At 36.0% G+C, this 26879-nt stretch overlaps 1 protein-coding gene across 1 annotated transcript in view; it reads right to left on the minus strand.

The window, feature by feature from the left end:
• lrrc75ba (leucine rich repeat containing 75Ba) overlaps window positions 1–26879 on the minus strand; it is a 44533-nt gene that overhangs the window by 2981 nt on the left and 14673 nt on the right. The window contains exons 3-4 of the mRNA XM_051118203.1: window positions 25068–25180; window positions 2745–3090 (exon numbers count right to left, since the gene is read on the minus strand). Of these exons, the coding sequence (XP_050974160.1) occupies window positions 2745–3090; window positions 25068–25180 (459 nt within the window). The remainder of the gene's footprint in view (window positions 1–2744; window positions 3091–25067; window positions 25181–26879) is intronic.

The following is a 26879-nucleotide window of genomic DNA, read 5'->3' on the forward strand; positions in this document are numbered from 1 at the left end:
ATTAAACTGTATTAAACAAAATTAAACTATCTCATTTGACATGTTCAAAATTAAATAGAAATACTTTAATAACTACCATTTCTGTCCTTTAGTGTGACGTAATTTATAGGACATTATGTCACACTAAAGGACAGAAATGGTAGTGTGACGTAATGTCCTGTGGTGTAACACACAAAAAAACACAGATTTGTTTTTATCTCAAAATCTCTTAAAAAAGAGAGAGAGAAATAGAAATATCTCTCATCTTAAAATGGTTTAATTTTCAGCAGTTTTGAACAGATGACAGCAAAGTTTGGGGAAAAATTATGTTAATTATAATTTCATATTAAATAAATACCACTATAAGAAAATAAGTGTCTGACAATGAAGATAAATCTCTCTCATGCTATTTACATATCATTGCGTGTTTTTTTTTTTTCTTCTTAATTTTTGCTATGTCACACCATAGGACAAATTTAATGTACAGTTCAGTAAAAATGAGTAAAAATGTAAAAAAATAAAAAATAAAATGAAAGAATTGACAAAGTTAGGGACCCATTATGTTTTGTCAAAGATCAGTTGACACACTACATGTTAGGGGTGGAGCCGAACCCGAATACGGTATTCGGAAAGGCACAAATAGCGTGTTTTTACAAATACTTATTTCGAACAAATACTTAAAAAAATATTTGTGTTCGGGAACAAGAAAAACTTTATATCAAAAAGCTGCGTTTCCTCATGAGACCGCAGTGCACGCCCGCATGAGCGAGTGAGTGAGTGACATTCAGGAGTCGGAGGGGTTGGGGGCAGGGCATATGCTCCCAAAATTTAATCTGCGCGACCTCAAAATATATTTGGAAGCATTTGTGCGAGTGCGAGAAATCGTTGCGGTGCGACTTGTTTTTATTTCTTTACAAAACTTTCGCTAGCCGAACTACTGCCCAGACCGCTGTGAGCTGATACAGTGACAGTTTCGCCGTTTTCTCCAACATTACATAACTAATGAAACTCGATCTGTACATTCTTAACAGATTTTAGATATTAGTCGTCAATCACTCAGTGTCACTGACACTGCTCCGCTGAAACTCGGAACCGGCCGTTTTTTTCTCTCTCTCTTAACCAACCTCTGTTCCGGATTTGCACAAACTACATTGCAATTAGGGGTGTGTGATATGACGATTTTTGATTGTGGACAATTAAAATGTCTCCACAATCTGCTTTTGAAGAAATATACTATATTTTGTGCTACAGCGCACATTCTGGCATACACTCACATCAAATGATAACTCCACTCACGCAGGGGCGTAATTTCCACTGGGGACACACTTTTCAAAATTTTTGAAAACTTTTGTGTCCCCCCACTTTCAAATAGTTTTGTTAAATTAATGTCTTGTATTATAGAATGCACGCTCAGCACCGCAGAGAGTTTCGCGCCATCGTTAAAACGAAACCGAAAGTAAAACGCGCGCGCGCATTCAAAAGCAATTTTAATAGCCCACGTTTAGAGAGCGACTCCCCAGTTCACCTTAGCATAGCTTCCCGTCACCCATTAACTTAGTTGAAACTCCTCACATGGATTTGGGCAACCAAATAGAAAAGAGTGTGGCTGCTGCTGAGATCTCTTGGTCCTCCACCAGCCAAAAAAAGTGTGTAGAAGTGTAACGCAAAAAAAAATGGATTTTTACGCCTATTTTGAATTTTACTCGAATGCAAATACAAATACAAATACTTTTCCCCCCTCAACAAATACAAATACAGATACAAATACCGGCTGCTTTGCACACCCCTAATGAATATATGCATTTCTTCTTTCAAAATGTCTTATACAAAAGAAAGCATTTTTTGTCACTATTTGTCACAATGCACTATTTGTCAACTATCCAGTTACACATAATGTCTATAGAGTGTTTATTGTCTGGATGTAGGGGTTACAGAAAATTATGGATTCTCCTTACCTACTTAATTTCATATATTAGATGGGATACCAGCAGTACTTGAATAACCAGCTGTTACTTTACAGAGAAAGTTGGTTAAAAAGGTCTACATTTATCATATTAAACAAAGATAAGACTATATGAGAAGCATTTTGTAAAAAAAAAAAAAAATTGTAACACTTCACAATATAGTTAAATTTTTTACATCAGTGATTGCATTACATATCTTGAACTATCAAAAAGCAAATGTATTAATCTAGGTCAATGTTACTCTAAAAATATATTATTGTTACCTAAAGTGCTACATAATGTTAAAAAAATTGCTATTTTTTTTCCTCAGGAAAAACTAGTCCCATCCAAATAGAACTTTAATTAAATGGTTCACCCTGCCTGTTGAAAATGCTGAGTGAAAACATATCAAACAAATATTTATCTTGCATAACCTGATTTATCCAAGTAGAACATGTTCTTGGATCAACATCCTTGATAGTTCTGATACAACATTACAACCAACCAATAATATTTTAGGTTTTGGGTGGGGAATATGATTAGACCTAAGGCGTTAGGTAGGATAGGCAGACTGTGTTTTAGTCTCTGATTTAAGGGTTAGGCTTTAAAGAAGGGTTATGACTAATTTTTTAACGAATATTGTTCCAGGAGCATCAAGTATGTCCTGCTTGGCTAATCCATGTTGAACCTCTTATAAAGCAGGCAACCTGTCTTGCAGTACAACCGTGTTTTACCCAAAATTAAGCATTTATCACAGTGTAATTATTGAAGTAAGATGGACTGTGATTGATTTAAAGATTTTATTGTTTATTTTTTTATTACCTGTGGCATGGTAAATATGTCCACGTTGTTGCCCAGGTCAATCCAGGCAAGACAAGTGAACCTCTTGGGATCTTTGAAGGCTTCGGTCAAATCTTTAAGGATGCCAAGAGTCAGACGGTTCCCATTGAGAGCCAGTGTTGTGAGTTTGGGCAATAAACCCAGGAAGGGCAGAAGTAGACGTAGGCCCTCATCCCGGAGCTCAGTGAAACTAAGATCTACGGATATCACAGCACCCCCGCTGGTCTGGAGGTAATACGCCACATGCCGTATGTCGCGGGTTGATAAAGGGATGCCAGAGAGGTCCACAGAGTCACTGCAGAGCTTCTTCTGAAGTGTTGTTTTGAGACTGAAAAGTGAAGAAAAGGTTATTATACACTGAGGAATTTAATGAGAAAACTAAAAACAGATATACAAGGCTTAGGCTGGTTTGGACTGTAAGTCTGATCATTTACAACAAATAAGAACATGCTGCAGCTTGGTTTTGGATTTTTGGTCTTCATTGAAATCCTTTTCTTCTGGCTAGTAGCAGGTACTTTCCAGTACTATAAATTACAGAGACAGGGGTAAGAAGGCTGCTGTGGTGGGGGCAGAGTTTGGGATGTGCCATTGAGTGTGCTTACATACACATCGCAGTCCAGTCTTTGTCCAAATATGATCAAATCTGGGCTGCAATCATGTCAGTATTCAGAACAAGCATTCATTTTATAACATTCTGAAAGCTTTACATTTTATAACCTGAACACTTTATCATACATTACCAAAAACAAGTGTTTTTCAACTAATTTGCTTGTATGGATTGCTTTAAGACATGTCTTATCTTACATCTTCATTACAAATGTAGAAGTTGCATGATTATATATGTACATTTTGCTCATCTTAATATTTTAGTGACTAAAAGTGTAAAACAGTTGCTTTTTTTACACAAATTATAAAGATATAAAATATACTGTATGTATGGGAGATTTTAATGAAGCATCTATGGATGTTGATTGCACAGCAATAAACACAATTTTTGTCTTGTTCATATATTCGAACACTGGTAGTCACTATTTCAAAAGAAAAACTTATTTGATTGTTTACCATTCATCTATTTTTGTCCCACCTGTAAGCCTGGCTTCTGTATATGAAAATACTGTGATCTCTCAAATGGGTGGGACTTTGCAACAAATGACCAGTAATTAAAATTTGTTGATTTGGGTGCCTGGCAGTATTTGAAATGAGTCCTCAGAGATATAGCTAAAGTTGAAGACGTTATAACATTTAGTGCTATTAAACCAAAGACTATAGAATACCCAAGACTTGTCATTCATATAGTTTTGAACGGGGAAAGATGCAACGCTCGTTATGGCTGCGAAGACCCGCCTTCTTAATGAAAGAGCCAATCGTTGATTAGTAAAGTCAGCTGACATTAGAAGTCCCGGGTGCTATAGAAATAGTCAGCGTTCTGAGACGAGCGCTCAGTACTGCGCATGCGCACTGGCTGAACTAGCCAGAAAAATAAGCTTCTTTTAATGCTATTGGAGCATAAGGAACAATATTTATGAGGCAGTTCTTGTCAGATTTCATTGGTGATTTCAAATATGAAATTTAATCGTAAGCTTGGCGAACAGTTTTGAAGAATTTGATGTTTCTCCATTCAAAGAAATAGGAGAGAGGCGTTTCAATGATGGCTGCCGAGTGAAATGACTTGCCTTAAAGGGACTTTGTATTAAACTCATTCTTTGCCTTTGGAATTTGATTATTTCATAACTGTAAGCAATTCATTTTACTGTCTAGTACATTAGAGTAGTTAGAGAAGCAGCTTTTGGAAAGAATACTTCAGATATAAAACAAGAAACAGGAAAAATAGTCTGTTATTGACTGACATCTGTGTTTGCCAATTCATGAGGAGCATGAGTTGACACTAGTATGTATTTAAATTTCGTTTTTATTGTATCAATACTGATAAACATCTATTCAGAATAATATCCTTTGCAATTCTTTGTTCAACAACTAAGGTGCAAAAGCTACATATTAGTACCTTAAAGGCACATATTAGTATTTTAAAAGTCCATATTTGTATTTAAAGTGTACATATTAGTACCTTTTGAAAGAGTTCCGCCCCAGTGACAGTTTTGTACTGTTTGTTTCCACCGCCCCCCCTCCCCCACTCTCTAAGAGTATATACAATTTATGTGTGCTTATGTAGCTTCAGTGGCTGGCATTGAGAGCTTTTGCAGGAATCAGATGAGAGTTTTCTTGCATGTATTGCCAGTTATGACATAGTCTTTGACTTGCCAGACCAAACCTTCTGTTTCTTCTTTCTGAATCATTATTTGGAGAGTGTTTAGTCTATTTGCAAGGCACAATTAATTTTCAGCATGAAATATGTTCTCAGGTACGCTATGATGCAATGTAATTCATAGTAGGCTGGCAAGCAGAAATGTAGCCCATAGCGCTTCTACCATCATGCACTTTAATATTATTTTATGTTACTTGGCAGAGCTATACATTTCTGCACACGTCAGTCATGCATTTACATTTCTTTTGAGAAGCTTTTTTTATGTGATGACTTGGGTCTGTGAAGTTGTGCTGTCACACAATATTATTATAGTATGTAGCCTACTTTACTATTGACTAGATAAAACTTGTCTGTAAATTACTTAAATTGCAGAAATTAGTGCAAACTATCAAACCAACACAGTCCAACCAATCATGAAACCAAAGTCAACACAGACAAACCAGTTAATCAGTGACTTCTACACACCATTTCATGTGTCCAGTTTGTTTATGCATGACTATATAGTATGTCTTTGTTTATGTAAGTCAAATAATGTACATAAAAACATAGATGTACTGTACTAATGTGGCACTGGGAGCATTAGAGCTCTATAAGAGATTGATAAAACCTCCTATTATTTTCTTCTCAAATCATTTCTGAAGTAAGGTTCACAGTCAGAGTTCACTATTGTTCTGCCAAATCGCACTGAAAACTGGATCCCTGCCGCTGGTGAAAGCTGCTGTTATGACATTTTTCTGTTTGTTTCTGATGGTGTTTGCAGGCAAGCAGACAGATTCAGTGGCTTTCTGCTCACCCAAAATAAATCTTCTTTACACTGTCAAAACAGTTCCAGTGTACAGCTGCTAAGACATCCATATTTAGTTCAAAGTTTAACATTCAACTGAACTGTACTTTTTAGATTTGAATATTAGACTAGTTGAAACCTGCTCCTTTGTTTGGAAAAGAACATGATTATTTTAGAAAAACAGATTTTTTCCCCCAAAAGCTAAGAATGTTTAGAAGGTGTGATTCAATATTAAAAACTTTACCACTTTAATATGCAAGGTTAAATATAAGTAAGCCATTCCCTTGTGAAAAAGAAGTGCACTTAATTGTAATGAATGTGCAGTTGTACTTAAACTCTCAGAAGTTTCAGATAATATAATATTAATGACACAAAAGGCCACTTAAGTCAGTGTTGCCAACAGTGTTGGCTACTTTAAAACTGTTGCAGCGGGTTGTTTTTTATGTCTGCGCAACACGTTCTCACTCCTAAAGCCCCGTTCACACTACAAGCGACAGGCAGCGACAAAGCGACGCGATCCCATTCATTTCAATGGAGAGCTGGCGATTTCCGGCGACAAGCGCGACATCGAGCTACAGCGACCGTTGGCGACCGGATGGGGCGTGTCCAGCGACACGACAAAGTTGAGAATCCCTCAACTTTATGCAAATGAAGAGCGACTTTCGGGAGCGACAGCCAATAGGAAAGAAGACGGTAGAGCTCATGTGATCGTTCTCCTCTCAGCCATAGAAAAACATACTCAGTTGAAATAAGCAGGCTCTGCTTCTTGATCGTTTTTGTTTATATGTACAGATTTAATTTATATTTATATTATATTTAGTCTTTTGCCTCGAAAATGTTTGTATTTAACGGCAAGAAACCTGATTCGCTGTCAAGGCAACCAGTAGTGGGAACGCCCACTAGCAACCTCGTCGCCAGCCTCTGGCGACATGCAGCGACAGAAGTCGCTGCTAGTGTGAACGGGGCTTAACTCGTCACATATTGATGCTTGGTCAGGACCCCTTTGGTGTCCCTTCTTGATGCTCAGGGTACCCCTTTAGCATAATATTTTGACGTGCAGGGTCCTCTAGTACTTTACATAAAAAACCCTTGGCGTCAATGTGCTGATGTGAAAGGCACAGGGAATTTTATCATCATGATTAAATTATATATTGGGTAATTATATTGCTATTATTGCACATATGTTGGGGTGTGATTTTTTTCAATGCAAGCAGTCACAACAGAAATGCTATTCGCTCTTGTGTATCTCGTGACCAATTGCGTCACGGTAATGTTCAGGAGTGTCTTTCTGAATGAGATGTGAGTGCGTTAACGGAGTGGGATCATTTTCAGCGATTAAAACCTTCTGTTATTCGCATAAGGCTATCGTATGGCTTCAGAAGACTTGGAATGCAACAGGACTTGTTTGTAATGCTTTTATACTGCTTGTTTATGGTCAGTTTTTTTGCAATAAATACCTGTGACTGTACTTATATTTGCCTGTTGCATATTTTATATTGTTCAGAAGTGGGTAGGTTTAGGGTAGGCGTTTGGTTAGGTGCTCCAATGAAAGTATACATTTATATAAAATAATTTCTGTTTTTACAAATGCACGCAAAATATTTCGCCCCTGGAATGCAAATTTTACCAGGAGGACCCTGACAAAAAAACATGTTTTTTTACCTTGGGACCTCCTCCAAAACACGACTGGGCTAGTTTTGGGCTAGTTTTGAGTAGCAGGGTTTTGTTGTGAAGACCTGGCAACCCTAAGTGTATTTAAAGTGCATTTTGTAATAATGTCAAATTAAAAGATTAGTTTAAAGTACATTTTTAATTGTTGGGATTTAATCATATTTTGTTGTGCTTTATAGAAGTACACTTATTTTGATGTGTTGAAAAACATACTAAAGTACCTATAAAGTACTTGATAATAATTTTAATTCTAGTGTATGTGCTTTTTTATATTCCATTTAAAATTAGTATACTTTAAATGTGTTAAATGGCAACTTCATCATAAAAAATGTAAAAACTACAAATATACTGAAATATATGACGTTAATGTTTCAATAGACATAGCACTGAAAGTATATTTTAATTTACCATAAACGTCAGTCCATTTAACAGTATACATTAACCATAGTTATGACATAACATATAAAGATGTAGTCTTACTTAAAATGGTCAAAACGCACTCTCAAGTTCAAGAAATTGCATAAATTTAAATGATAATGCATTTCCATTTAACTGTAATTAACATGCAGTTAAGTGTCTGAAAATGTTAATTTCACCATTAAGTAAATATATTATTTCCATAAGTACTGCTTTTTAAGGCATGCTAAGGTGTATGCCTTTTTCACAAGGGTTTTTCAGTGTCTCTGTGGTGCCTATAAAACACTGATCAGTTTGTATGAGGATCTAGACTAGCATAGCAACCAATGATGTGAGTCTGGGGTGTGGCTATCTCTTTAGTTGACCAATGGCAGTCAGGGGGCATATTCAGCAAACATTTTTTTAAAACAAAATTTTTCCATTTCCACTTGCCAGTAATGGTACTAAAATTATACACTTCACCTTTAAAACCAAGTTAAATGTTTATGCTGACACAAGATCATTTTAATGATTTATTTTTTTTTAAGATGAAGTAAATATTAGGAAAGATGCTCCTGTCGAAAGAGCAGAGTTCCTCCCCACATCCTCTATCCAAAACCATTACCATTACTGTGCCAGTCTGTATGCTTTATTTTGACCCGGTTCCATTAACAGGATCAATAAAATGCAAACACAGACACACACAGACATACATGCACTTGAAAATCACTCAGCTCCACAGATGTACATGAGACTTTCTTCATGATTTGGGTCACATGCTAACAATGAAGAGACTGAAATGGAAATAGGGATAGTCCTGTAATATATACTGCCACACAAACCACAGGACAGAGATCAAAAGAATATTCATTTGCTGAGGAAACACACACACACATACACCCACACTGAGATGCAAATGTATTATTACAATCCTCTCAAAGGCTGATATCTCTTCATGAAATCCCACTGACAGTCTTCCTCTATTTTCCTATCACTGGTAGCAGGTGGCATTGCTCTTCTGTGTTTGGGCCCAAATTCAATTTATTTGCCAAATATAACTCCAGGTCCAACCCTCCTGGGGTTTGTGCTGTATACGAGTATCCACAGGCTTTATTTTGACATACAGTGGTTCTTCTAAGCTTGCTGCATCATTTCTGCTAACTCACAAGCCAATCTGCTCTGCCTTTTAACAGTGACATTTGAGGGATCGCTGTGATTAAAAAGCAATAGGTTGACCCATGAAAAGACTGCGTGCTTTGATGAAATGCTGAGGAAGTTCTTTGAAGATGCTTTAGGGATCAATTTAGATGAAAAGTCAGCCAGGGAGGTGCTTTTGACAGAAAATAAGATTAGTCTGACCTGCCAAACTTGCTTCAGATCTCAATTATTTAAAGGCAAGGACAAATTGGTTATTAAAAACAATTTTTATGTATTTATTTAATTATTTTTGCATTTTGCCATCTTAAGAAATACTTCACTCAAAAACGAGCATTTTCTCAAAATTTACTCAGCCTCAGATTATGCTGATGAGTTTGTTTCTTCATCAGAACAGATGTAGAGAAATTTAGCATCACTTGCTCACCGATAGATCATTTGCAGTGAATGGGTGCCGTCAGAATGAGAGTCCAAACAGCTGATAAAAACATCCACAAGTAACCCACATGACTTTAGTCCATCATCTTGTGAAGTGAAAAGTGTGATTGTGAGAAAAAAAAAATCCATCGTTAAGACGTTTTTTTAACTTATGGCTAAATCACAAGTCCTCTAATATTGCCTTCTCCATGAAAAAAGTTGTTTCATCTGAATCAGGAGAGAAATATGCACAGATCACACACTGTTTACAAATGTAAATAGTCCAGGACAGTTCTACACAGTAAGTCAATGGATTTTGATGTGAGAGGGCAACAGATGATGGGCTTATTTACTGGAGATTTTTATTTTGGCAATAAGTTTAAATTTAAAATACCTTAATGGATTTGTTTTTGAAAAACACACAGCTTTTAAATTTACAAGACATTAAATTATATACTGGAGTCATGTGGATTATTGTAATGCTTTTATCAGCTGTTTGGACTCTCATTTTGACGGCACCCATTCACTGCAGAGGATCCATTGGTGAACAGTTGACGTAATGCTACATTTTTCCAAATCTGTTCTGATGAAGAAGCAAACTCTTCTATATTTTGGATGGCCTGAAGGTATATTCAGCAAATTTACATTTATTGGTAGACTATCAGAATAAATTTACCTGAGAAGCACAATTGCGTATTTATTTTCTTCTTGTTTTAAAGCGTAATTTCACTATATATGAGATATTTTTACTGGATTAAAAGAAAAATACTGTCAAAAGGTGAACTGTGACTTTCAGGTTGCAAAACATACACAAATGTGCCACTGCAGGATGGGTAAAAGAATATAAGTAATTTTAATGTGTTATTTATCAGTTTATTTTTCTCATGACCAGGTGCCAGTTTGAATTACAGTCACTTCGGGCTCACTTCACGTTTCTTGGCAACCAGCAGCTATGAGTGACATTCATTTTCCTTACTGTCAGCTTTCGTACAATCACAGACACTAAGCATTCTGCACTCAGATGGCACCAGCGTCTGTTCCCTGTGCAGCACATTTCTAGTCTACGGAAATATGTGAGTTTTGAATCATATCAAAGCATCAATAGACCATCAAAAGATTTCCTCCTGGACCCTTATTTTTCCCCTCCAGTCTTCCCTGACATGTCTGACTCAAGCCTCACTTCGTTTTGTTTTTGCAGAGTCATCAATGATGCAAAATACCTCCATTATTAATTCTGTCCTGAAGGTACATTGCTCATCTCCTCTATTTTTCATTCATTTACTCCCTACTGGACTTCTACCCCATAATCCAATAATAAATATCTGCTACCAATCAGTTTAAAAAAAAAATGCTATTAAACTGAACATGATACTCAAATTATTCATATCAATATTAGTCACGAAAATCCCGCAAATGAATAGCCTCAAAGGCATAATATGATTGTTGGCAGATGAGTAAACCAACAGACTTTACAGAAAGTTTCTTAGCTATTTTTATTCTAAACATGCACATTTTGCATTAATTATTATGCTAAATTGACTGTCCAACACAATACATGTAAGAGGGAAGGATATTTCCATTTTCTTTGATGCTTCATTATTCTTAAGAATTTACTGGGAAAAAAAAAAAAGATTTATAATCTTTTCTGCTTAACTGGCACATTACACAATCAGTAATCAACAGGCTCTTCTTTTCTCGCTCATCCCAAATTGCTTCATTTAAGGTATGAAATCGGCCTTTTACCACCTATGTCAATCTGATTTTGTTCACAAATGGTTGAAAGGAGGCAAGCAGCATAGCTTAGTCTCTCCTAATAGTGAACAGCTTGTTCATTAAAAGGAAAATATGCAAATCTGAACACGAACACAAAAATCTATTCTAGAATTACAGCAGAATCCTCATTTAAATATGAATTTCTCGTTCAGTGATCTGTCTAAATTAACAAAGGAATAAGGGAAGTGTTGTCTAATATGTTAATGAGATGCGCAAGAAACCATCTAACTGCTTCAAACCAGCTGACTGCACCTTAAACACAACCACACATAAAATTAACACCTTTGACTTTGTGGTAATGCATATGTGTGGAGTCAGCTGTTACTTTTGTGCATACAGCTTTATCATCTGTTAAGACTTTTCTCTAGAAATTGTTCTTCTTTGGCAGTGAAAATACCTGCAAGGTGATATGGCATTCAAGCATGACAAAAAGCTAGCGTTAAGATCCTGAGAACATTATAGTACTGCAGGTAGTTGTCATTGCACACTGAAACTTTGTATATTCCCATGAAATTCTGGGAAATCAGGGCTGATCTAAAAATAATAAAAATGGTTCTGTCTGTGTGAAAAAAGGAAGTTTATTTTCTGGATTCTAAAAAACTGTTTATGACAAAATGTTCTATATAGAAAGAAAAAGACATTTTGGCACAAAAATATACATAAAACACATACATTTGATTTATGTTTGTAAGTGGATTAAATTACATATTATTTTTGCAATATTACTATTCAAAAGTTTGGGGTCAGTATGTTTTTTCAAAGAAATTAATAATTTTATTCGGCAAGGATACACTTAATTGATCAAAAGTGACAGTAAAGATTTAGAATGTTGCAAAAGATTTCCATTTCAAATAAATTCCTTTGAATTTTCTGTTCATCAAAGCATAAAATGCTCATATTAGAATGATTTCTGAAGGATCAGGTGACACTGACGACTGAAGTAATGGCTGCTGAAAATGTAGCTTTGTTATCAAGGAATCAAATACATCTTTAAATATACTAAAATAAAATACAGTTATTTTTAAAATAAAAAAATCACAATATTAATGTTTATACTGTATTTTTGATCAAATAAATGCATTTGGTTAATGTCAGTAAATGCCAGCGATGCAGCGTTGCCAGATATTGCTATGAAATATCGAAAAATAAATACAAAATAAACCAAAATTACTTAAAATCTTTCGCTAATCCTAAACGGCAACTTCACATTTTGTTAACTTTCTAAAGTGTCAAATTAAGTGGAAAAAACAATTCCAAAGACGTTTATAATAGCTGGGTCTGGCAACACAGCAGAGGCTGCGCCCATGCCCTCACTCACAAGTCTCTCAAGCCTTGTTCACTTAACCAGTGAACATTTTCATACCACAGACACTGAACATTAGCAAATTGTCTAAACTTACTAAAATAATACATGCAGATATTCATATGAGTAGTTTTAAACAGCAAACTAGATGAATAAAATTTTATGACAAACTTTAAAGTTGGCTTGAAAAAGCCAGGCCAGAAAGTCGGGAAACGTTTTAATACCTTGAAGAAGTTTGAATATTTTACCGGATGATTTAGCAAAAAACAGCTAAAAAACAGGTAGAATCAGCTGGTTTAGCAAAAAACACCTAAAAACCAGCTAAAACCAGCCCAGGCTGGTTTCTAGTCTTAACTGGTTCAAGCTTGCTTGGTCTTTTAGCTGGTCTTGCAGCTTGACCAACTAAGACCAGATAAAAAGTGGCCAAAACCACTTTAAAACCAGCCCGGGAGATCAGCCAAAGAGGCCAACCAGCTTATGGTTGGTTTTAGCTGTTTTTTTTTTTTATTATTATAGCAATAGACAGCTTAAATGCACCATAAATGTCATTGGTGTAAAAGTTTTCACCCCCTCAATGAAAGTCTATAGGATTTTGAGTGGTTTTAATACTCTGGTTTTCAAAAACACTAAGCCGGATCAATGAAAAAAGATATAGCAACTAACTTCAGAACCGTTTGAAGGTCTGACTTGGTGGTTGTAGCTTTAAAGCTGTAAGAGGAGATACTGACCTAATTTGGGCTCAGAAGAACAAATGTTATTTCTGTTATTTCTGAACGTGAAAAATTTACAGAGGTCCGAACCTCAGCGACCTCAAAGCTGACTGCACTGTAAAAAATAAAAAACACAATTTGTTGAGTCAGCTTAAAATAATTTGTTACCCTGCTGCCTTAACATTTTAAGTTCAGTCAACTCAAATAAGTTTAGTCAACTTGAAATGTTAAGTTGTACTAAGTAACAACTTAGATATTTGTGTTTGCTAAAATTAACAGATGGGTAAGTAACCCAGCTGCCTTAAAATTTGAAGTTGATTCAGCTAAAATATCTAAGTTGTCACTTAGTATAATTTAACATTTCAAGTTGAATAAACTTTTTTTGAGTTGACTGAAAATTTTAAGGCAGCCAGGTAACAAATTATTTTAAGTTGACTCAACAAATTGTTTTTTACAGTGTACTGCCATTGGCACAGGCATCATTTACACCTCTTTTTGGTTGATTTTGTCCCCACCACTTAATAACAGTCAATCAGCTGTCACTGAAATGAATGGGAACGCTAAAATAGTGTGTTTTTCTGACTATGCTAATGATCTACAAATGGAACAAAAGATATAAAAGATTTTCCAGTGCAAAGCAAACATGATTGCAAGTGTGATTATTTGGAAAAATCTGTGCACAAGTAGTAAAGCCAGTTTTCCAGGGCCTGTTCTTCATCCCTGAATGGGTCTGAAAGGGTTTGAGAGGTGACAGATAATGCAGAGGATACTGAAAGCTTAAAACCAACCAAGCAGAATGAGTGACAGTGAAAAGGAAGACAAGAGGAAAAGAGTGGTACAAAGACATGTCTCCCACCACCGTTGGCATGGCAATGGCTGTTTTCTACCTGAGTGGATGCTTTCACACCTTTGATCAGCGTGAGATTCAGACTCACACCCGCCTCCAGGAGCAGATGCTGGTCTGTCTTTCTATGAAGGCCTGCAAATAGCACTAACACATCATGGCCTTAACTAAGCACAGGTACACAACACACAGAAGTTGAAACACTGACAATTACTTGCCATCTGAGAACAGAAGCACTACCCACTGAAATTCAAATCACAAATAGTTTGAAACCACATGAGGGTGAGCAAACAATGACAGAATTGTCATTTGTTCATGTAAACTAATCGTTAAAGTCTCTGGCATTTTAGATTTACTGCTGAGAACTGGTGATCTTTCATGTGTCTCCACTAGAGTTTCAGAACAGATCTCAACAGTGTGACAAACTGCTTATATTTGCAGAGATAAAAATGTACAATCCAAAAAAAAACAAAAAAAAACAGACATTGCAACAGGCACTGAAACACTGCTTATCAAATTCTTCCAAAATCAGATTATCTAGACCATGCAATCCACAATAGGTTTATAGCTGCATGCAGGGAAATTCTGTTCACTCTCTTTTTAAGAAATTTCTTTTTGTTTGGCTGAAGTGCAAAGAAAAGCCTTTCCACATAAAGTGACAACTCTTTTTGATATATGAACATGCAATCATCAAGTCGTGATCTCTTATAATGTTAGTGCCTTCTTACCAACCAGGTGGCACCACTAGGCGAATGTCAACTAGATTTTAGCATGGTCATGGATATGACAATGTTAATGTATTTGGTTTTGCTGGAATAGATCTGCTACACTGCTGAATTGCTGCTGCTGTTGGTTATTGCTGTTATAGATTATTCAACCTGATCACATAGCGGAAACATACCTGTGGGTACTTTTTCCAAGACGCGAAATACGCAGTGCCACGTACGGTTCGTAACATGTTCGATGTGAAATGTCCACTGAGTGGTGTTAAAGTGACGTTGGTTTTATACGTGTCACCACAGTGACCGCTGAGTGGTGCTATAACTCTAATGCTTCGTGGCGTTTTAAAACAGCGTGTCATCTGGACTACAGCTAAACCTACCCGACAGTATGAACAAGAGCAAATGTGAGGTAAAAATGCAATTCGAAGCATGCCAATTTAAGCTTGTTTTTCGATCTCTCATTTTTCAGCTCTTTCATTGTGAGTCATGTTTTTCAAGGGATTCGTAACCAAGGATTCTGCATTCTAAGTTTAATTCTGTGCTGGCTGAGCCAAGCAAGTTTGTTAGGACCAGTGTTGTACCCATTTTTGACCCCCTGCCAAATTATTACTGCCTCTTGTTGAAATAGCTACATGATTGCCTAATCCTAACCCCTCCCCCACATCTAACCCTAAACCTATCAATTCTAGGGGGGTAGTAATCTGGTGGGGATAAGAATTTGGCACAACACTTGAAAGCGAAACATGGAGCAGTAATCATAACTGTGTACGAACACGAGTACAAGTGCTAGTGTTGGGTTTGAGTCCACCTAAGTCGAGTCCGAGTTGAGTCCGAGTCCAAAATGAGCCGAGTCGGACCCAAGTCCAAGTCCCAAAGGGCCGAGTCCGAGTCGAGTCTAAATCCAAGAAAAAACACTCCTGTTTGTCAGTATCTTAACATTGTTTTAATCCAGGGGTGCCCAATCTCGGTCCTGGAGGGAGGTGTCCTACAGATTTTAGCTCCAGCCCCAATTAAACACACCTGAACCAGCTAATCAAGCTCTTACTAGGCATACTAGAAACCCCCTGGCAGGTGTGTTGAGGCAAGTTGGAGCTAAACCAAGGACCAGGGCAGAGTTTGGGCACCCCTGTTTTTAACCTTTACAACTAGAAAAACGCAATGTCAGTTGAAATGTAAGAAAAGCAAACCTCTAGTGGATCTTGCCATTTTAATTTTTTATTTCACAACTTCTCATAATTAGTGTCCATGCTCTGCTTAGCAAACTTAAAGTCATGTAACAGAAGTTATGGCTGACCTCTGTAATGTGACATATTTCAGAGTGAAACAGGTTTTAGAATGTGAAAAATTATAGGCTGGGACTTGACTTTATTCATTGATATAATAAATGTATAAATTCAAGGGTGGGGGTAAAGGAGTAGGTATCTTGGTGAATGGGACCTTAAGAGCAGAAAATGCACCTCTTTTATTTCTGATTGTGGCTGTGTGAGTTTTGGGTTTTATATGACATTTTTTTCTTGGATGAAAATGAGGCTGTGAGGGATAAACCTAGTCTTTACAAACTCACACCTGTTTTATTTCAAATGCATTTATAGTTACATTAATTACAATAAATTACATTATATAAGGAATAACTGATGATGAGCCATTAAATTATTAGAAAATCATGCACACACAAGGAGGTTTTGGACCCATAAAAACTCTTGCTGCAAAGATGTTAGCAATTTCTTTTTTCTATGATTCAGTCAAGAACAGTGAGTGATTTTGTCTTTTTCTTTTGTTGTTTTATCAATATTTATGATGCGGTCAGCAGCTGCAGGTTTACGCTGCTGTCGCTTTAAGATCTGACGCACAGATCAAATATTTTGACGCATCTGTATTTCTCCCAACTGTTAAGTTTTATTTAAGACAAGACCGACTTCATTTACGTGAATAGTCTCCAAGACGAGCATGTGTGTAGCAATAACAGAACCTATTAGAAGCGAAAGAGAACTCGGCATTCGCACACTGACTGAGAGGTGTGTTCTGTGAGCGCACTTTGAGTGTGTGCACACATAAACCCATCGGCTGTCAAGTAGCCTACTGGACAAGACTTAAAAACACATGCAAATACTAAATATCACTTTGGTGATAATGCATCGAGTCAGTGACATTTCCGTTTTACATTTCTCTGGACTCGGATGGACTTTTTTTGAGATATTTTCCGAGTCCGAAAGGCTTGAGTCTGAGTAAAAATGCATCCGAGTCCGTGATAAGTCCGAGTCGCCTAAAAATTGTACTCAAGACCAGACTCGAGTCCGAGTACAAGTCCGAGTACCCCAACTCTAACAAGTGCTCACCGTTTTGCCACCTCAAGTGTTCATTTCTGTTGGAAACTGCAGTGATATGTACTTATTAGTACGTATTTCGCGTCTTGTGAAAGTTTCCACAGGTTACGTTTTTGTCAAGAGATCAGGTAGATATTGTTGCTACTGCAGCAAAGCAAGTACAGGAACTTGCTACTGCCAGGACATGTGACATTACTGTGCTGTGAGTATTTACAACATACAGCTGCTGCACAAGTAGCAGATCTATACAGGTGGAGCTGGGGAGGTGGAGGGTTTCAGAGGAACTCTGAAAGCACCCTGCGAGCTGCTATTGTGAATGCTAACCACCCATTTAAATGTAAAGCTGCAAGCTCGTTGGTTGTGTATGCAACATGAACCAATCAGCTTGTGCCAAGTAGTTTAACGCTGTGAATATAATCAGTTTGCGGGAAGGACCCATCAATTTGTGACATCTTGAGTTTAAAGACAGAACATGGCATTTCTGTTGGGTCACTATCCAAAATAATTTAGAATTACACATTTGTGGATCAGACTGCGTAAACCTGCTCATTAGTTGTAAATGTCTTTACTGTATGCTTACACAACTATGCATAAGTTTGGTGTCAGTAAGATATATTTGTAAAGACATTAATACTTTTATTCAGCAAGGATGCATTAAATGGCCAAAATGACAGCAAACATATTTATAATGTTAAAAATTATTTTGAAATTACAATGTTTATTCAACAAGAATGCACATCATGAACAAAAGTGACTGTAAAGACATTTAAAATGTATTTTTATGGGTAACACTTTATTTTAAGGTGTCCTTAAGGTGTACATGTTACATGTACTTACCATTATAATAACAATAAATTATGTATAATTGCATGCAAGTAACCCTAAGCCAAACACTAATCCTAACCCAAACCATATAATAAGTACATGCAGTTAATTAATATTACTCAGTACGTAAATGTATAATTACACTGTAACAAAGAGACCTTAAATAAAGTGTAACCGATTTCTTTTGAATAATTCCTGTTTTTTTTTTTTTTTTGTCTTTCTATTAATCGAAGAATACTGAACAAAATAAATCAGTTTCTACAAAAATCAGATGCAGCACGAATAATAAAGATAAATGTTTCTTGAGCAGAAAACTGTAATAATTTCACAATATTACTGTTTTTATTGTAGTTTTCATCAAAGAAATGCAGTCTTGAGACATAAAAAATCTTACCAAGCCCAAACATTTGAACGATGGTAATTTAAATACTTCTGATTCATCATTGCATTCATGTGCATCCATATCTGCGATCAATTACAATACTCAGTCTGCAAAACACATTGCAAATAGAAAATGTTGATGCAAGGGAAGTAGAATTAATTGTGCATCCCTAATACATGTGAAAGCAAATATAAGACATTAGGCTGACTGACAGATTGTGTTTGTGTATGTCTGAGCATGCATGTGTGCAGTCTGGTTAAATCAGACAGTCATAGTCACCACAGACTGTCGCTTTATACTGCCAATCAGAGACATGAGGGTGTCAGAAAGATGGTCCTGTTTCATGCAGATTCTCCACAATGCCTGTCTTACACTTCTGATCAAGCCCCAAGAATCCGCACACAAAAGAACCAGCACAACATGAAATCCTGCTTCTTTCATCACCACTTGGATCTCTCGTACTCTCTCCGTTTAGCATTGTCAGACTATTCTGTTCTCTCTTTCCTATCAGGTAACACACCATGATGTTACATTAATCATTTTACCCACTGTATAATTGCATTATCTTCAGTCGCCATCCATGCAAGTTAAACCCCACTAAAAGTCTGAAGATGTCTCTATAAGAGACGAGCAAACTAATGCAGATCCATCAAAGGTGAATAGACACATATAAATCTGCCAATTCAAATATAGCCAACCCTCGTTCTCATTTCGTTTTTCATTTCCATGTAAATGGAGCTGGGATTACGGCGATATGGTACCTAATAGGACCAGCATGCAATCATGAAATGAAAAATAGCAAATGAAGAGGCACACATACAATGTAACCTATAAAATATCTCAAGATATATTCTCAAAAGAAGTCTCAAGTTGCAAAGCACCAAGTAAATGCATCTTTTAGGCATTTTACTGAAAATATTGATTTAGGACAAACACTTCTGAGGGTCTACGTCTTGTTTTGTCTAGACTTTTGCTCTAAAGGCATACCCTGTTTCTTCATTTCTATCTCACACTCTTTAAGAAGAGCATGTTCCTCATGCTGTGTCTGGTTTCTGTAGTGTAAAGCAGCAGGGACCTGCGGACTCTCTGTTTGTCAGATTGACTTATATGAACACAAAGCTCTAGGGAGAGTATAACAGATCCTCCTCAACAGAGCTCCTGAACTCAAGCTGAACACACACACGCACACACAAACACACTGCAGAGCAATCTTGTCTGAATCTTTAATCACACAGAAGGTTGGCACCACTGCCAATAAAGCCAAATTAGATTAACTTGCACACACACGCACACACACACACACATAGAACACTTATTAACAGAGAAGTATCAAAAGTACACCAAAACGTAACACCATGTTATTGGACATGTACACCATGGTATTCTGTGAAGTCCGAAGTGCCATGTAAACAATATGTCACATGCATATGTGAGTAACACTGTATGTCTACACATAAATGTACCACACTGTAAAGAAAAACAAACAAACAAACAAACAAAAGTAGCCGGGGTGGGGGGGGTGAAAACTTTTTGACTTGGAAGATTAGGGTAAATTTATTTATTTATTACTTATTTTGTCTTCTGGGAAACATGTAAGATCTTCTGTAGCTTCTGACAGGCAGTACTAAATGAAAAAAATATGATATTTAGGCAAAATAAGAAAAATGTACACATCTTCATTCTGTTAAAAAGTTTACACCCTTAATGCATTATGTTTCCTTCTGAAGCATCAGTAAGCGTTTAAACTTTCTGTAATAGTTGCATACGAGTCCCTCAGTTGTTCTCAGTGTGAAAAGATGGATCTCAAAATCATACAGTCATTGTTGGAAAGGGTTCAAAAATGCTGAAAAATAATTTATGGGACCTGAAGAATTTTTCTGAAAAACAGTGGGCAGTTTAACTGTTCAGGACAAACAAGGGACTCATGAACAACTATCACTTAACAAAAACACAGCTGTGAATCATTCAGGTAACAACACAGTACTAAAAATCAAGCGTATATAAACTTTTGAGTCATTTTTATAAATTCAACTATTATTTTCTCGTGGACTATATGTAAATGTTATCTATGTGAAATATCTTATTTAGGTCAGTACTAAATAAAAACATAACATGCATTTTGTATGATCCCTCTTATTTTGGTGAAATAATTAACATTTTGCAGATTCTTCAAGGTGTACGCAACCATTTGACCTCAACTGTATACCATGTTTTTAGACTTTAGATATTATAGATTATGATTCAATATAACATACATATTCCATGTGGCATAAACCAATACCTATATTAACCTATGTGGTATGTTTACCCCTTTTTGTCTTGTTTTGAATATGAATCTAACAAATTTACTGAGGTTTATACATAAAAAATGAAGAACAAATATTATGCATGATAAAAAGTAACTTAATTCAAGATATATTCTCTGAAAGTTTCAATATCTCATGCAATTTTGCTTCTGAAGTACATGTATTGTGTCTTAAAGGGGATGTCTAATGTTATTTCATACATTCTGACTTATTTACATTGTTAAAGAGCTGGATTCTTTTCCTAAACACGGCCAAAGTTTCATAAAACGAAACGTATGGCAGGGTATTTCTGTGCCAGATACACTCCTTCAGGGTTTGTATAAGTTTGTATGGCCCTGTATGACATCATAAAAGGGGGTGAACCATTTGGTAGCATCACTGAACCATTGGAACTGCCACATTATTTCTCATAAGCTATAGACCTTGTTTCAAAATGACCAGTGCAGTAACACTTTATCATGTTTAGCGACCCTGCATAATAAATGAGAAATGCAGTGTGAAAGTACCCTTCCCTCTCTCATTGTCTCTCATCCACTCACTGCTTTATCCTCCCCTGAGAGCCTAAAGGTAATGGAGCAGGGCTGCATGGTTAATTCAGGATGTGGAAAACATGTATTGAGTTGAGGCAATGGATTCAGGGCGCATGTAATGGCCATGTGGGCGGAATGCATACATGCACACATTTATTCACTTTTCAACAAGCACGCAAATATGCAAAATATATTCTGCAACCATTGACTGGGGCTTGTTTAACACACCCTGCAAACTGGCTGCTCTAATGAATTTAATTAATCAGGTGAAGTGAACAGGTTTATGTTGGATAAATAAGGTTCGGGTCAACCTTGTGGAGTATTACGCACCCTAGTCTCAAAGAGCATTATGGCTTTCTGTTCAGACGGCACTTCCCACATCCAGCAGCAGTGCTGTTAAAAAGACTCTACCAATCAATAGCAGAGATGAAGGGGGGCTGAGATTAATGGGCCGGCGGTGGCAGGCCAAACAAGCTCTAATTTGTTACACTCATCTATAATTACACTGTCTGAAACTGCTACCAGATTTCTGCTCAGTAAATCAAGGAACAGATCTGTAGTTTATGCAAATTTTAGAAGATTTCCAAGGTCTTAAATAGGAGAGAAGGGAAAATTATGTGGGCTAGGATTGTTATGTTAACTAAAACTAAAACAATTCAAAATCATTCATAAAGCTGAATTGAAGTAAAATAGGAATACTAGAAATTAAAATTAAATGAAATTAAATGAAAACAAAAACAATAACTGAATCACTGTTTTTTCATAAAGTGTTTTTTTCAGACTAGTGGAAAGAAACGTCCAAAGCACTTAAGTGTTTCTTTTATAGCATTTTATCTATTTGGGTTACACTTTATTTTGATAGTCCACTTTAGACATTCTACTAACTATAAGTAACATTGCAACTACATGCCAACTAAACCTCATTAATTTTCAACTACATGTCTACTAACTCTCAGAGAGCAGGCTGTTAGGTTAGTTTTAGGGTTAGTAGAATAAGTTGACATATACTTGCAAAGTTTAGAAGAGTGTTAGAAGATATTAAGCAGACAGTCTACTAATACTCTAATGACTAGTTGACATGCAGTTGCAAAGTTACTTACTGTTAGTAGAATGTCTAAAGTGGACTATCAGAATAAAGTGTTACCACCTAAAATTCCCTCTGTAAAAACATTTGATTCTAATATGTCAAAAATGTGTCCAGTATTCAGATTTTTGTACTAAAACTGTATACAAAATAGCAAATTTTTCATTAAATAATGCCTCATTTGCATATTTAAAGTTACCATTTTAGAAAACCTGTAATACAAAAAATGTTTTTTCAGTGTAATCAATCAACTGGGTAAGGTGATAACCATTAGATTTTTTTTTTTATTTTTTTTTTTTTACCCTATTTACCTGCAGTGTCTCGCCTTAATAAATGCTATTCTAGCAGTTCACTGAGTAGAAATATATATGAGCAATATCACACGAGTAGCTATGCAAAATGCATTTATACAGCAGTTCAATGGAACAAGTGTGTAAATACATACGAAACAACAACAGAGTGTCTTTAAAATCCCTCTTTTGTGCAGAATTACTTCCTTCCACCATGGAATCAAATCTCAAGTTTAACAGCTGAGCCCAAGCTTCTGTTACTTATTTGAAAACATCACTTGAGAACTAGTAACCAGGAAATGTTGAGTTGCTTCATTGAAAGCATATTGTATTACTGTATTAAAAGCTGTACAGTAGAGTACTACGAGAGAGAGAGAGAAATTGACTGAGCTAGTGCGATTACCTGCATCTGATACAGTATTCATTCTTTAGCTCAATCTCTTATTCACAATAAAATATTAGTTTCAATGTCTGCTGAGGAAATCTATGTCTTTGTCGTACTATCTTTTCATCTGTTAAGGATGATTTCCTATGAAAGCGCCGCTCAGTGCATTTGTTGGCTGCATCGTACAATGTGTTGTTGAAAGTAAAAAGGTTGTTTACAACCTTGTTTCAGTCTCTTTCAATATAAAAGTCTTTGCTGATTCACTCATAAAAACAATCTCTTGTAGACATCTAATGGTGGAACACCGAAACTAGAGGTCGACCGATGTATTGGTTTTGCCGATTAATCGGCACCGATAGTTGATTGGCGGAATTATCGGTTATTGGCAAAAATCCATGCCGATAGTTTTTTCCGGGTTGGGTCCGTTGCTGGAGCGGCTGATAAGGTCGTCATTATACAGCAAAGTCCCTATAGTCTTTGTTATAGAGCACGAGAGTGGCCTCTATTGGCGGAAATCACTGATAGCACTTGCTTAGACACTGTGTGCTGCACAGAGCGGGACACTTCAAAGGCAGATTTAAAACATTGACAATGAAATGGTGTGTACAGCATACTGTAGTGCATGCTTTCATGTCATTACTAAGCAATGAATTTGTTTACTTGATGGTGCATTAGTGGAGAAAGGACAGCAGTATACTCTTGCCCGTTTGGTGATCAAATGAAGTCTTGTAGACTCGTCCAGTGTGTGTGATACCGGATAGCTGCGAGTTCTTTTGCCCATTGTGTGACTAACATATTTTATATTTTGATTAGATAACCACAAATGTTCTAGAACAGAAGCAGTTAAATTGTGAAAGTACACAATATCAATGTGTATGTAATTTCAATACTGTGGCCTTATATTTAAAGATGACCATTTTTAGCTTGATTGTTGATGCAATGGTAACACTTTACAATATCCATTTGTAACATTAAGACTGATAAAAGCTGTAGAATAAAAGTATTGTTCCTTGTTAGAGTGTGTTAATTTCAGCATTTACCGATATATTTAACATTTTTTAGTTGCTTTTGTTAACATTAATGAACTAACTATAGTTATCAATATATAATTAATATTAATATTTTTATTCATTTACAAAGTATGGTTCAGTAGACATTTTTTATTATTTTATTATTTTTAAATAGAAAAGCACTATTTATTTTCTGTTCAGTATCCATTTTAAAAACTATCGGTCAATTAATTGTTATCGGCCAGTGTGGTCCAACCTATTTATCGGTATCGGTAAAATCCAATATCAGTTGACCTCTAAATGAAACTAATCACCATCACAAACTCAGGCACCATTTCCCAAAGCTAAATAATATTATTAAATGCTACCTATTATTTATATAGAATAATATTTATTTAATAATACTTTTTAATAAACAACAAGAGCCATCGTAAAATTTGCTATAGGTAATTAAGTTAAAAATACAAAGGCAGTGGTCTGATTTACAGCATTAAATTTACATCAAATATAATGTGACAAGATTTTGCCCTCTGCCAAAACTTAGAATAGAACAATGAGACCACAGACTTCCTGTTAAATTTACACAAAATGGCAAATTCCAGAATCCTCTGGCTGAGGTAAGGCTACTCTCAGCAGGTTCATGAGCACTGAATGGCTGCTGATGCCCTGGAGCTCACATCTACGAAAACAATGAAGCATATTACTCTTAAAAAGTACATTCTCACCTAATAAACTCTTAAAACGACATATTTATAAGATTATAGTGGATTTGGGCATCCGTCATGACACTTGCTGTGAGAAATACCACAAGTGGAGTGATACAAACTGTGAAATGGTTGGAGTTCTGATATCACAAGAATATTGCAAAATAATATAATATATTAATAATGATAATAATATTATAAATGCTACACAATATATTATATACATAGTAAAGTACATACGTACATAGTAGTACATAGTAATATAAATGCCTCATTCATTTATAACATATTAAATAGAAGCTGAAGTAAATAGTATATCTAGGTCAACATGTGAGATGTTACTGTGAGGGATGGAAAGAAATTTTACTCCATATCAGCCCTATCAGCACATGTTTTGATGGCATAGCAGAGAGGGAAAATTTCTCACCAGGCCTGGGCCTTTCTCCGGGTCATACTTTTTCTGAGCCATTTAGAATGAGGGGTCAGGTGGTAGATGAGCTGTCTGCAGATTTTATCAGACGACTTCAGCGTGTCTGAGTCCTGAAAGAACAACATGAATAGAAAGACACAATATAAAATGAAAAAAGAGCCCTTTGATTAAATTTGACAAGACAAATGTGGAGCCTGCGGCATGAAGTTCTCATATTCTGCGAGTAAACAAAATAACGCACTATAAGGAGCAGATCAGGGCAGTCTCTTATTGCAGTCCTTTTTTTTTCTAAAGTTTGATGTGCTTTTTAGATCTAAATTTAGATTTGGACAAAAAGTACATCAGAAAAATAATCTTCTCAGAGACTGAAAGCAGTAATCTTCTCTGAAATTTAATCCAGATTGGCTTAGTGTCATTTTTTTTGCCTTGTGGATTTACAAAGATGGTCATCTAAAGCTCTGAATCATTAAACACTTTCAATGTGTACCAGCCAAATCAGACTAATTTCTCAGATACAGATCAGTGAAAGTCAAGACCGAACAAAAACCTTCAAGATGATTAATTTAAATCATCTTTAAACGAATGAGCTTTTCTGGGTAGCTCGATCCGTCTCTGTCTGTGCTGCCTTGTACAAATTTTCTCGATAAAGTGTGTAAGACAGCCGTCAGAGGGCATGGCATTGGATGAGGGACACTTTCATGCCTTTAAATTAAATTAAATTTTAATTTCAGTGAAAGTCAGTTTTTATTGACATCTATACAATGTCATCTGGACACTTGCTAAAGTTTGTCAGCTTTAAACAGAGCCGTACGGTTGCTGTAGTTAACTTTACCCATGATCACACAGGATCTGGGATATAGTCACTAGACTTTAACCCCAGATTTAAAGTGTACTAACTGGATTATTGTAGATTGCTGTGGATTTGGATGTCACAATCCAATCTGACTCTCTCAACCAAAATTTCTCTGCTGTGTTGCCTCCTATTAATAACTTGCACCCTGCTTTGATGGAAATCTCTGGACCTCCCACTGGCACAAGTGAGGTGACGGTTTCACATTTAGAGATGCAAAACTGTCGGTACACTGCAGACTGTAGGAGGTGGAATAAATCATGTCATCAAATATTTATGCTGGAACAGGTGTGATGTTAAACCAATGCCTTTTCCAATGCCATGTGAATCCAATGCCCTTAACTGTTATGCTTTGTAACGTGAATTGCCAAAAGCTGTGGAGCAAATTCAATTCAGTTGCACAACTGTCTGTAGTATTTAGACGACTATGTGTGTTAAAAATACTGCGCATTCAAATGAAGTCATTACCATTGTCTTCAGCTCAAACATGGTTTGTTTCTATGCAAATAAGGCATGTTATAGAATGTGCCATACTCACAAAAGTGTGTCTGGCTACAAGTAGCATTTTATTTCTGCCTTTGGAACTTTACATAAAATATTTGTGAATTTCCAGGTGATCATATTTTAATATGGTGATCATATGATGAAGAATGTGTCTCTTTAAATGAATCTCTTCTGCTCACTTCTGCTCACTGCTCTCTTCAAGCCTGCATTTATTTGATCCAAAGTACAGTAAAAACAGTAAAAAAAAAATTTTTTACTTTTTGAAATAACTATTTTCTATTTGAATACATTTAAAAATGTAATTTATTCCTGTGATTTCATAGCTGAATTTTTAGCATCATTACTCCAATCACATTATCCTTCAGAAATCATTCTAATATTCTGATTTGCTGCTCAAAAAACATTTATACATTTATTACTAGAATTATGTTGAAAAGAGATGAGTAGATTTTTTG

Source organism: Labeo rohita, chromosome 8 (assembly GCF_022985175.1).
Source record: "Labeo rohita strain BAU-BD-2019 chromosome 8, IGBB_LRoh.1.0, whole genome shotgun sequence".
NCBI lineage: Eukaryota > Metazoa > Chordata > Actinopteri > Cypriniformes > Cyprinidae > Labeo > Labeo rohita.